This window comes from Rhineura floridana, chromosome 2, assembly GCF_030035675.1.
Source record: "Rhineura floridana isolate rRhiFlo1 chromosome 2, rRhiFlo1.hap2, whole genome shotgun sequence".
NCBI classification, from domain to species: Eukaryota; Metazoa; Chordata; class Lepidosauria; order Squamata; family Rhineuridae; genus Rhineura; species Rhineura floridana.
Genome location: NC_084481.1, coordinates 76,832,100 through 76,845,480, shown reverse-complemented (window position 1 = coordinate 76,845,480; position 13,381 = coordinate 76,832,100). Strand labels below are relative to the sequence as shown.

Below are 13,381 nucleotides of genomic sequence, written 5' to 3'. Positions count from 1 at the left end.
GGCCATCAACTTGGAAGGCTTTAAAAGAGAATTAGACAAATTCATGGAGGATAAGGGTATCAAACACTACTAGCCATGATAGGTATGCTCTGCCTCCACGGTTGGAGACAGTATGCTTCCAAATATCAGTCTCTGGAAATCGCAGGAGGGGAGAGTGCTCCTGCACAGGTCATGCTTGTGGGTTTGCCATGGGTATCCGGTTGGCCACTGTGAGAATGCTGAACTAGATGGCCCACTGGCCTGATCCAGCAGGCTTAGTTTTGTTATGTGTACCCACCAGAGTCCATTTACAGTCACTTTTTTGGAAGGGTTTTTTTTGTCTAAATGTTTGTATGTTTTTCTGTGAAAATAAGAAAAAAGCAGTGGTGTATTGGTTAAGGTGTTGGACTATGACCTGGGAGACCTGGGTTCGAATCCCCACATAGCCATGAAGCTCACTGGGTGACCTTGGGCCAGTCACTGCCTCTCAGCCTCATGAAAACCCTATTCATAGGGTCACCATAAGTCGGAATCGACTTGAAGGCAGTACATTTACATTTACATACATGCAGTGGAGAAAGAATATAACTTCAATGTCAGCAAGATAATTTGAAAAACATTTCAGAATAATCAGCTTGTCTTATGTGTGAGTCACTTGCATTTGGTATCTGTGTTAAGATACCCAACTGTTCTACCTGCAGTCAAAATAGCAAATGATGTTGCTGTTTCCCAAGGTTACAACACCTAAGGTTGCAACCCTTAAAAGTAAATCCATGTGTGAACAAGTCTTACATGTATTATGTGTGCTGTTTTACTTGTCTGTTTTACTTTGAAATGTCAGGTATCAATTGTTGCCAGGTGCAAAAGATATTAGGTGAATATGGCATAACAGTTCTTGCTACCTGCTTGGATTACTAAGAAATAGTTATTACAGAAGAGAACACAAGTCAGCATCAATGCAGAAGAGTGGGAGATATTTTATCATGCCTCTTCCTAACACCAACAAGGAAACTGCTACCATACTGCCGATTTTCAAATCAGAATTACAGGAGCGGCTGATAGCAAGCGCTCAGCCATGAAGTTGCAAGAAGATGGTTTGATTTTCAGATACCGTGTTGACTTCTGTAGTTAGAAATAATCTTATAAAATGAGCAACTGTGAGTATGGAACATAAGTATGGAAAGCTGAAATGGCATTCAGCTGCTTTTAAATAAGGTTTTCAAAGCAGTTAGCACTTTAGTACACATTTGTGTACCAATGGAATCGACTTGAAGGCAATCCATTTCATTTTCAATACTAAGCAATATTTTGATTGGATTCCCTCTCTCTCTCCACCGCCAAACACCTTTCCTTTTGCATTAGAGAAATATTGGGTCTAAAACCCTGTCACACTATCATCCTAACAGTGCAATCTTTGATACATTTACTCAGACATTAAGTTCCACTGTCAACAGTAGGACTTACTCCCAGGTAAGTGCACAGGATTGCAGCCAAAATTAATAATCTGATACTAATTCAGAGAATAAAACATCTTTTTTTTAACCCAGTTCTAAAATGTATAATTTGCATTCAAGATCATAATGCAGGTTAGTAACATCAGAAACTCTTTAACTTCCTTGTCTTACTCACAACCAGTATGGTTGAAAAGTGGGAAAATGTGGATTTTGTTGCCCCACTTTTTCAATATGCATGCTTTATGGATGAAATGAGGGGTTTAACCTTTACCCATGATCATGACTATGGAACCAGCCAATGAAAGCTGATTCTACATGAATTAACACAAGCACACAAAGTGCAATTTTATGTATGTGCCCATGACCTGAACACCACGTACATCATAGCAGCCAAAGCAATATCTATGAGCATTTTCAAAGTGGGCAGTGTGTTGTTTGTTGAGGTTCAGAGCCAGGTTTTATGGCGCTGTTGCCCCTCCTGCCCTGTACTGTCAGGCAAAGTGCTGGGTGAGTCATCAGATCCCCATCATCTTCATCTCTGGGCCCGGTGTTCACCGTGGCAAAAACGGTTTGCATGCAGCAGACACGCCAGCTGCACAGAGAGTCAATCTGACTTCACCTCGGCACCACAAAAACAGGGAATCTCTTCTGCCCCTTGACCCTGCCCTGCATCATCTCCTTTCCAATACACTGTGTAAAATAATGAAAGTATATGCACCATAAATCCTAAATGCATGAGCTTAGGAAGTTGAATTCACACCAGCAACTTGTGTGTGTGAAACAGCCATCACGTATAGCCCTGCAGAAAATGATAAGGTGAAAAAAACCGCTTATAACAAAGCAAACTAGATATACTTTGGGAAGACAGAGCTTTATTTCCTCCTTTCCCTGTAGTGGTTTCTACTGTAAAAGAGGCATGACACCTGAAACACCACGCCTCACTTGAGGCAGTTCACACAACCTTTGCAAGTCAGTGTGTGCTGTTGAGTAATCAAGTGAGGAGACATTGTATGGCAAGCTTGCATTTGTGACTCAATTCTAACTCAAACTGATTTCAGTGGAGCATTACTTCCAAGCATTGCTGAAGGCACTGCCTTAGCTTTCAAAGGTCTTCTTAATTTGGTTTAGAGATAAACCAAATTTGAAAAGGTTCGGTTGGTTCCAACTTTCATTTAGTTTTTAGAGTGCATTCACCATAAAAAAGACTACCAAATGGCCTAGTTCAGACAAGCCTGCTTGAATGCATGCTCCACTCCTCTGCTTGTGTGTGTCAGATGAGACTAGAAGTCTCCACTTCCTTATTTAAACAAACTGTGTTTTATTGTTACATCTTAAGCAGGTCAAACTGTGGCTATGTTAAATTATGGTTTAATGAAACAAACCAAAATCAAACCCAAGACTCAAGAAAGTTTAGGGCTCAATCAAAGTCACTTTTCCACCACACTGAGGTGAATTGGATGCTGCAGATCCCCAGCTGTGCTGCCAGGCTCTCAGCTATGCTAGACTCTGCCGTCGGCAGCCCTCTGTTGGGCCAAACTGTGATGGTGCCAGGAGTCTGCTGGCACCACCAAGGGTCTGCTGGGGACAGCTAGCCCGGTGGACAGAGGGCCAGTGGAAGCCCTGAAAATGGAGCATGGCAGGGGCCTTGGCAGGGGAGGAGGCATGGCAGAGGCCTTACACGAGATCCTCTTTGAGTTCAGAGCCCTCCCGCAGGTCCCAATCCCCCCAGAAATTCCACCCGCCAAAAAACCAGCACAGTAAAATAATTTTTATTATTCTCCATTGTGGTCTACAGGGAGCACTTACTCCCCAGGAGGCCTGTTTGTCAAAGCCAGTGCTTCTTGGCCGGCTCATGTGGTTGGCTCCCAATGGAGCTGGCGTTGAGCCGGGTCAGCGGCTCCTGTGCAGGAGGAGGATCCCATGGAGCTTTCTGATGGCTCTTCTTCCGCCAGCCCCTCCTCCACCGGCTCCCCCACATTTGGATTGCTCTGCCAGTGTCAGGTCTGAACCAGATCACTGACTTTATTGCACATGTATAACTCTCCTTTGAATCTTGTTCTAAAGCCACAATTCATAGTTATAACACTATGCAGGTGGACATTACAGTGGGATTTATCTCTGAGTAATCATATACAGCATTGTACAGTTAATCTGGATGGGTTGCTGCAGTTTTAACACTGCAATTTCATTCATATATACTCACCAAAATTAGTGGGGCTTACTTCTGAGTCAAGAAAGATAGGATAGGACTAAACAAACTGTTATTGGTTGCCTGCAATGCTCTTCTGTTGCCTGCAATGCTCTTCTGAAAAGGTCAGTCTCTAAGCAAAAGAGTAACTTAACTGAAATCTATCAGAAATGGCAATATCCAGAAAATATACACAAATGGGAAGTATCCCATGAAATGAGCCAAAGGGAGAAATAATTTAAAGTTGCCCAAAAATAAATTCTTTATTTTGACAAATTGCCCAACGTGTTTTGGCCAAATGGCTTTTATCAAGAGCGTATCTAAAAAATAATCATACAACAATTAGACATTAATTATAATTTATAAAAACAACTATTAACACTTAAAACTTTTAAACTAAGAGTATAATAAAAATTCTATCCAAATCAGAAGACCAACAAGAAATATCCAGAAACCAGTAGAACATTTCAGCCTAAGAAAACACTCTGTTACTGATCTTAAAGTAACCATACTTGAGCAAATGAACTTCAAAGATAAACTAGTGTGAAACTGCTCAGTTACAATTTACTAAGAATTTCATTTCTATTCATTTCGGTCTGAATAAAGACAATGGTTTCCTCTCCCGGGTGTTAATTTACTCAGTAATAAGGTTGTGTGATTGCCCGTTACAGCTGTTGCGAAGGGTCACTGCCCTTTTTTTGCCTACATTTGAACTCTAAGGCCTGTGAAACCTGTGGCCCTCCAGATGTTGTTGGATTCCTAACTTCCATCAGCTCCAGCCAGCATGACTGGTCAAGGATTATGATGAGATCTGGAGTCTTAACAACAACCGGAGGGCTACAGGTTCTCCACCCCTGGCTCTAACCACATTTCATCCCATTCCATTTTCTACAGTCATGGCTTCTCCAAAGAATACTGGTAAGTATAGTTTGTTAGGGATCTGAGAATTGTTAGGAGATCCACTATTCTCTTCACAGGGCTCCAATTCCTAGAGTTCCCTGGGAAGCTGGACCGATGGTTAACCCATTCTGAAAATTGTAGCTCTGTGGGGGAAATAGGGGTCTCCTAATAACTCTCAGCACCCTTCACAACCTACCCCAGATTATTTGGGGAAAGCCATGACTGTTTAAAGTAGAATAATAATGGAATCAATGTATGGTGTAAATATGGACTAAAAACTGTCACAGACTGTATTATTTTTCTTCTTTTTTTGCATTTCTTTGCCATTTAACTCCAACCTTTATCTTTACTCCCCCTTTCCCTGCTTTTGGAGGATCAATATAAGATCTCTGCTGGCTCAACTAGTCCAACATCCTGTTCTCACAACGGCCAACCAAAAGAAGACATGACCCGAGTGCAACGGCACTCTCCCCACTTGCAATTCTCAGCATATTGCCTCCGACGGTGGACGTAGATTACATTTTATGTATCTGATTAAACGGGCTCTAGTCCATCACAGTACATTTGCTAAGTCTTAAGGCTGCCGCGATACCTTTTGTTAAAATAAGGGACACCATATTATTGAGCGCCAGGTGGTAATGAGCCTTGGAACACATTTTCCTACTTTTTAAAATCTCAGCTTCGATATCCCTCCGCTTTGAACCCAACTGCTCTGACCCCAGCCACCTGCGTCTAAGCCAAAACACCGCCCCCTTTACGTCTTTCGTTTCAGGCAGTCACATGAGTAGTTTGTGCTCGCTCATTCCCCCCCCCTTTTTTTTTACAGAATGGAAAGGCCCGAGTTAGCCGTGCGTGCTGCAAAGCGAATGAGGGGGCCCGGCGGAACAAACCAATGAACGGGAAAGAGAGAAAATAATTTTGCGGAAGGAGAAACGCGCCACTCCAATGTTTCTATCTTGCGTCTGACTGGGCGAGTTTTTACACCGCCGCGAGCGGATGTGAAGAGGAATTGAGATCTGGGGGCTGAGAAGCGAGTGAGCATGGGTGCTCTGAAGGGACAGGAGCATCAGCCTCCTCAGGAGGTAAGGTGGAAATACGTTTTGTTGTGGGATTGGGGTATTTTTTTTTCTTGCCTGCAGCCTTCTCTCTTCATGCAGACTGGCCTTGTGTGTAGTATTTTCCTTCCTTGCTTTTGTCTTGGGGAGGGGGAATACATTACTATAGGGCGGGGAAAAGAAGGCTAGGATATAATTCAGAGCTGCGGGAGCGCAATTTCTTACACTGTTCTCTGGGGCTGTGTGTGGATGGGTTCTTTTGAGCAGCGCTTGCTTTACAAAGATGAAGGTGCAGGCTGCGATCATTTTACACAATTACCTGGGAGTAAGTTCCCTCTGAGCGCGTTTGGGTTTGCTTCCGAGTAAATGTGTGTAGGATAAGTGCTGACGGGCGCAGGCTTCCACAAGACCTTAGTACTGATATGTGTGTGTGTTGGGGGAGGAGAACTAATTAATTGTTGGGCCAAAGTCTCTTTGCACATGCTCAGGGTACAGTTCTTAATTCGTACCTCAAATGTCTCTCTGGGTTGGATTTAATATTGACAAGCCGTGTCTCAGCTTTGTTTGGGTGAAGTGTCGACTCAAATAAAGCTCTTCCTCCAAACTCCCATGGTGTTGTCTGTACCTGCAGGTTGCATAAGGTTGCTTGGTGCTATTTAATTTAAAGCAGTGTATCCTAATATAGAGCATATTTCCATGGGTGTCATGTTTTGCGTTTGAAATGCCCCAGTACTCCTTTGGAGGTGGAAGTGGGGGTAGAAACATCACAATTCCTTTGCTGTTCAGGAATCTGTATTGGTATGTATGTGTCACAAAGAACTGGATTGCTGTGTCTTGGTGGGCATTTCCTATAGAGCAGTGGTTCTTAACCTTTTTTGGGTCGCAGACCCTTTGAGACACTGATGAAAGCGATGAACCCCAAGAAATACATAAATAAATACAATTAATTTTATTGTATTGGAAATTGATTTGTGCATGTGTGTGTGTGCCCAGTTCACAGACCCCCTGAAGCCCATCCATGGACCCCCCCAGGGGTCAATGCCACAGATTAAGAACCCCTGCTATAGAGCAATTATGTGTTGGGATTGTGAACTGACCATCCATTATGTTGTACCACATCTAGGTCACCTTTGTGTAGAATGTGTTGCAGGTTCTGGGTGACATGGGGGGGGGGAGAGATTCTCTAGTGGTGTGCTGTATCAAAATACAGCCTTGTTACTGTATTGCAAAATATAACCTTGTATTGTGTCAAAATATAGCCTTACATTGTAATGTGGTACTCTCCATATGTGGCTAGGCTACAGATCTCACCATCTTGAACATTGCCCATGTTGGCTTGGGCTGATGGGACTTGTAGTCCAGCCAACAACCAACTGTGTTGGTTATCCACCTGTAATGTACAATTGGTATTGACAATAACATGGCTTGGGGCACTCTATATGTATACTCCTTGCACACAAGTATGGAGCAGCTTGCCTGAAAATATAACAACACTGATCCTATGTGGATATGATGTCTTACCATATTCCAGATTCTATTTGCATTTTTGTCTATCTTAATATACTGCATATAATTTGGTGATTACAGGTGTCTCTCCCTGCCCCCAGAATGATGTCTGTTTTATCAGTTGGGTTCAACCGATTCTCATAAGTTTGAGGGCCTTTGGCAGAATACGTAGTTGCATAACTTGGGGTGCAGTAATATTTTAATTTCTTAATGTTACCTCAATTAGAAGATCTTGGAAAGCCTGTTTAGGGAGCAATAATAGCATTTCTTACTGTTACTTTATCACAGTAGTATGAGGCAAAGCATGATCATATCACTTTAAGAGAGTGGAAGATGAGTCTGAGAGAGAAATGTAGTGTGGTGTAGTTGTTAGAATACCGAGCTACGACTGGAGAGACCAAAGTTTCAGCCTTCACTCAGCCATGCTGGTAATCTTGCACCACTCACCATCTCTGAGCCTAACCAACCCCATAGGGTTGTTTTTAGGATAAAAATTAGGGTAGGGAAGTAACTTTGCCTGAAAGGTGGGATATAAATATAATAAATAAATCACATCAATTGTTCAGTGGTATTAGTTTTAGGGTCATTTCATACACTGCAAAATTAGGATGTAGTAGCCTGCGTTGTCAGATGGAGTACATCTCACGTACATGGTGTTGCAGATGCCTGCCACGTGTACCCACAGTTTTTCATAAAAGGAGAAATTCCATTATATGGTAAGGAATATACACAGCATATAATCTAATGCCATAACTGCTGAGTTACCCTTAGTGAAGCTTTGAGTTGGATGGAAAGATTAAACCAAAAGTAGTGATTTTTAAAATAAAATAAATATTGTATTAAGTCCAAGCAGAGAGTTAACCCTTCCATGCCAAAGCTGTCTCAGAGACCTAGTTCTCAGTTTCAAATATCAGAAAAAATACCAAAAAAATCAAGGTACATAAAAGTTTGGAAAAACTTCACACACCCCCCCCCCAGCTCTAACAAGCAGGTACCCTAGAGTTCACACCACAATGGTGATATTAGAAATGTAAAGGTCGGGCTTAGCTGTGGAAGTTTCAAAATGCTTTATTAAAATAATTTGGGAACTTGGTTGTATTGTCTTCATAACTGACAAATGAGTCTTGCTTTCTTGAGTTGGAAAATTGGTTTTTTCAAATTTTTGGGTCAGCCAGAAACAGAAATTTCTACAGGTACTAATGGAAGAAAAAGCTCCAGTGCTTGAGTGATTCTAATAGGCAGAACAGAATTTGGCTTCCACCATCTTGCTTTATAGGGTCCTTTTAGTGTAAATGGATTAATATTTTTATAGTCAGTTCCATAATGAGATGGAACTGGTTATAAACATAATAAAACTGTTTTGTAATGTAATCAGTAGTGTCTGCTATGAAGAAATGTTTTTCAAGAAATCAGTAGTGTGTGCATTTAGAAGAACAGTGTTTTTAAATATAAAGTCTGCTTATTACCTCTTCTAGGTTGAAAGCCGTGAGGATGAAGAGCAAAATATTAAGCTGAGTGAAATTTTAGAGCTGCTGGTGGCAGCTGGATACTTCAGGGCAAGAATTAAAGGGCTTTCACCCTTTGACAAGGTAAGAGTGTAATTATGTGTTAAAGTATTGTGCATAGGGCTGCATGCTTAATTGGTAAACAAGTTTTCTAAAAGCAGCTGATTCATCAGGAAGGGCTAATTTTTACCAATGATTGCAAATTTTGACCAGTTGGCTATGAATTAACAGTGCAGTTTTTTACATAATTATTTTAAGAATGGTCTTTTACATGTCTCAAGACAATTTACAGTTATATCGTAAAACAGCTAAAATAGTTGAAAACCAGTATAAAAAAAACTAAAGATAGGTTTTAAAAGAATACAACTTGAATATCTAAGGCAAAGACATTTTCATCCAGCTGAAAAAGCTTTTTTACGAATGTACAGAAGGGAATGTACAGAACCACCCTACTGTGAGGCAGTATGCCTTAGGTGACAGATTTTGGGGTACTATTAAAAGGACAGCCAATTATATTTTCACCACAATGGCTAATGGTGCGTAATAAACTATCAAGGGAGTTTTCTGCTTCAGGCTGCCTTTGAATAAAAAAGAAACGTTAAAATCGGCCTTTCCTTTGTTTATTACGTGGTAGATATCTCAATAAGGCACGCAGTGCTGAGGATCAGCGATATACAAATATGTTTGCATTGAGTAGATTAACAGTCAGGTATTTTGACTAAAAATTCTTTTTTGGCTGATATGCAAAAGTGTGCAACTAACACCTCTCAGCATCCTTAATACACTACAGTTCCCAGGATTCTTTGGGGGAAGCCATGATTCTTAATTTGGTATAAGAGTGCTTTAAATGCATGGTGTGGATGTGACCATTCTCTACTTGAGACCTTGTGGAGGTCTAAATTGAGGACCTTCTCTGCTTTCAGTTGTCTATTGCATCTGCTGCTTCCCTGTAAACCACAGTTTGTGCATTGGGATCCACCCTCATAAACCATGTTGTCTTCTCTAGAGTAAATGTCTTGCTATTTCTTCCCATGTTATTTGCTTCGTGAGAGCCAGTGTGGTGTAGTGGTTAAGGTGCTGGACTACTACCTGGGAGACCAGGGTTCGAATCCCCACACAGCCATGAAGCGCACTGGGTGACCTTGGGCCAGTCACTGCCTCTCAGCCTCATGAAAACCCTATTCATAGGGTCGCCATAAGTCGGAATCGACTTGAAGGCAGTACGTACATACATACATATTTGCTTCGACTCTGATGTAGTATTGCTTATAGTGGCTGTAATATGTAGGCTGATGGTCCTCAGTTCATGGATTCCTGTGGCATTCAACAGACATCCAGTGCTCTTAAACAGAGTTGTTCAATAGTCTGTTGGGAGATTAGAGAATTTAAGAAATGAAATTGCGTACAATTTGGGCTAGGCCCTGCTCTTACTATCTGCGGCAAGCTGGAGGAATTTCAAATTACTCATTGTTTGCATCTCTTTCCCCACATTTTTTTGAAAATACATAAAGCACTTTCTACACATTTTATTTGTTCATGTATTTAAGGAGGACTGGAATCATGGTCTCTGGTCCTGCCCCATAAAATATTTAGCAGGAGGTGTAAAAGAACCAACATGTACAAACTGTCTGTGCATAGGCTCTGTGCATAGAAGTTCCATACTGACCACTGAACATATATTGGTGTGGGATCAGCAGCCCCAGTGGAGTGCTAGCCTGCTCCCCTTTGTTTGTGCATTCAGGTAAATGTCTGAAAAGTACTATAGACTCACCTAAGCCACCAGAAGTGTGGATAGGGATGGGAGAATGCATGTATGGCTCTATATGTATTGCTCTTGCTCTCCCTTGATTCAGATGTGTGTAGTGGAGGTGGCAATAGTTTTTCATGCCACTTGCAGCTAGCCAGGTGCATTGCATGTACCTCTTGGATCTAGAGCAGTGATTCCCAACCTGGGGGCCACGGCCCCCAAGGGGGTTGCAAAACAATCAGAAAGGGGTCGCGAAGATGACAGTGTTTTTTTTAAAAAAGGAACTGCAAATAATGGTAAGCCACGGGTGGAGTGTTGGCTCTACCCCTTTTCTATCTCTGCTGTAATACCCCGCCGCCAGCGACGTAATCTTTCCCACCCATGACGTCGATCTCATGATGCTCCTATTGTCTCCTCTCACGGCACTGGATGAGCTCACCCTTCCCGCCTAAATCCATGAAGGGGGCGCGTAGTTGCAGAGTGGAAGTAATGCAATTGGTTGTGCAGCAGCTGTAGCTCCGCTGTAGCTGTGTCTTTTTCTGGTCAGCCCAGCCCAGCTTCTTGGCTGCCTTTCCCTCCCTTCTCCCTCGCTGGGTCCTCTTCTTTCCTTTCTTCCTCCACCCTACCCCCCCCCCGCTGCCAGCCCTGCTTGCCTGTCATGTTGGCACCTGGAGGAGCCAGCAGCGGGTTCGGCAACTTGCTGTGCAAGTTCAAGTTGGTTTTCCTCGGAGTGCAGAATGGTCAGTGCATGGCTGAGGCTCGGGCGGGCGGCAGGTGAGGGCATGGAGGGTGGGAGGTCTCTGGAGCAACAGGAAGCTACGCGGAGGCAGGATTACTCCCGGGGTGGTGTTAGTGTTATGCTCTCAAATGCATACGGTACCTCATAGAATTATATAAGCAAAATCAGGTACGATAAGTCAACACCTGTGTAAAATCTCATGCCCACAAATAGGCTTTCAGGTACCCTATCTTTCCTGGGTGGGCAGCAGATGAGGCTCAGTGTGTGTGTGTTTGTGATGTCATTCTAGGGAATTTTGAGAGAAATCCTGAAACAAGTTCAAAACTAAAAGCACCGCAGCTGCATGTTAGTTAAGGGTGCTAAACGCTTCTCTTCCCCAGTCCCAGACATAACACTGCTGCACCACCACCTACTAGCCACCTTCCTCCTGAACTAGATGGTTTGGGCTTAACAGGAAGGTGTGCACTGCAAGCTCTTTTGAACAGAAGTGATTCAGCTTGCATGCATAGTGGCTGCACAGGTTAACACTACTCAACATGCATTCTATATCTGGTAATTTTCTGCTAGGCAGCCACTACACATGTAATCTGGATCATTCCCATTCTAGAGTGCCTACACTGCACATCTTCCTGCCAAACACGGCGTGCAGGAGGAAGCCAGCCCAGATTGAAAACCTGCAGTAAAGGGAAAAGGGAGTGGAGGCAGGAGAAGCTTTTACGAAGGCTTTTCTCCTTTCTAATGAAGGGGGAGCAGCGTTGGGCTGAAAAAGTCGGAAGGCATGTTTCTTCTTCCCTCCTAGCATGGTAGCTTCTTGAAAAGTAAGAGGAATCCCTTTTCTTGCTGGCGGGGGGGGGGGAGGGAGGAGAAGGGAGGGGAGAAAAGAAGCCAATGCACTTGTTGCATTGAAATCAAAATATCGAAACAAGTTAGATGTGGAAGCAGATTTAAAGTTGAAACTTTCATCGCTTCAACCAGACTTCCAGTCTCTGACAGCTGCAAAAACAGCACCAGCCTTCTCATTAACTCAGTTATACCACGGATGTATGAGCCTGATTTTAAGAACCTGTCAACAGTTAAATCATTGGGTCACCTGGACACTCTTGGGCTGCGTTCACTGTACATTTATTCCACTATTATTCCACTTGAAACAGTCATGGCTTCCCCCAAAGCATGTGGCTTCTTAAGGGTGGTGAGAGTTGTTACGAGACCCTTGTTCCCCTCACAGATTACAATTCCCAGAGTTTCCTGGGAGGAGGGTTGGAATGTTAAACCACTCAGGGACCTGTAGCTCTCTGAGAACAGGAGCCTCCTCTCAGCACCCTTCATAAACTACACTTCCCAGGCTTCTGTGGGGGAAGCCATGATTATTTAAGTGGAATAATAACGGAATAAATGCATGGTGTGAATGTGGCCTGGTTTCACTCTTCTTCACATTGTGAGTTTCAGAAGTAATTATCTGAGCAGATTCATTTTGGGAGGGGCCTGTTCTGGAGTCCCTCTGTGTGTGTGCGCATGTGCACACACATGCGTGGGGATCCCTGGGGGTGGGTGTTGGGTGTGTATGTGTGTGTTTTGGGAGCCCTGGGATGTGTGTGTGCATGTTTGGGGAGTGTGTGTGTGTGTGTGTATGAGTGTATGGGGTTGGTGCGTGAAGCCCCTAGTTACCTAGTAAGTTGACTATCCTTCAAAATTTGTTAGAAGTTGTTTATATTCTGTAATCTGCCCTGGGACTTTCTGGTGAAGGGCAGATAATAAATATCATCAAATACATATCATATTTGTTGTTGAGATGAATAACAAAATGACATTACTTAACACTTCATTGTGTATTATGTTCAATTAACAGAGACTAAAATCACAACAATTAGCATGTGGGGGTCACAAAATTGTTTGAGTTTACAAAGGGGGCCCCGTACTCATAAAGGTTGGGAACCACTGATCTAGAGTGTCTTTATTGTGTAAATTTCTGGAAGACCGAAAGCTGTGTGTAGTGTTTATGCCGCCTTTGCAACATGGAGTAAAGAGAAGAGTGAAATGAGATAGAAACGGTGTGTGTGTGATGTGTGTGTGTGTGTGTGTGGGGGGAAAGACCAATAAGAGAAACTTGGAGATTGAGGTGCAGAGAGACCTGTTGGTGGGAAACTGAAAATGGGGAGGTAAAAGTATAGAGAGGGATACAGACGAGTAGTGGTGGTGTAATCTGAGAAAAGAGTGCCAGTGTTACATACTGAAGAGAAGAAAAAGAGTTGCTGCTGAGGGATTCACAGACCAAACAGTGCTTGCTTTCAGTTGCAGAGACAAAAATGGG

The 13,381-nt window shown here is 42.9% G+C and overlaps 1 protein-coding gene across 2 annotated transcripts in view; it reads left to right on the top strand.

The window, feature by feature from the left end:
- The first annotated feature begins 5,322 nt into the window (after positions 1–5,322).
- The window catches only part of CCDC93 (coiled-coil domain containing 93), a 90,196-nt gene continuing 82,137 nt past the window's right edge, over positions 5,323–13,381 (top strand). Inside the window, exons 1-2 of one of the 2 annotated variants that reach the window (XM_061608967.1) lie at positions 5,323–5,603; positions 8,558–8,671. In XM_061608967.1, the coding sequence (XP_061464951.1) occupies positions 5,562–5,603; positions 8,558–8,671 (156 nt within the window). In that variant the 5' untranslated portion in view covers positions 5,323–5,561. Of the gene's footprint in view, positions 5,604–6,296; positions 6,375–8,557; positions 8,672–13,381 lie in introns of those variants that run through there. The other variant, XM_061608968.1, reaches the window with a different exon arrangement.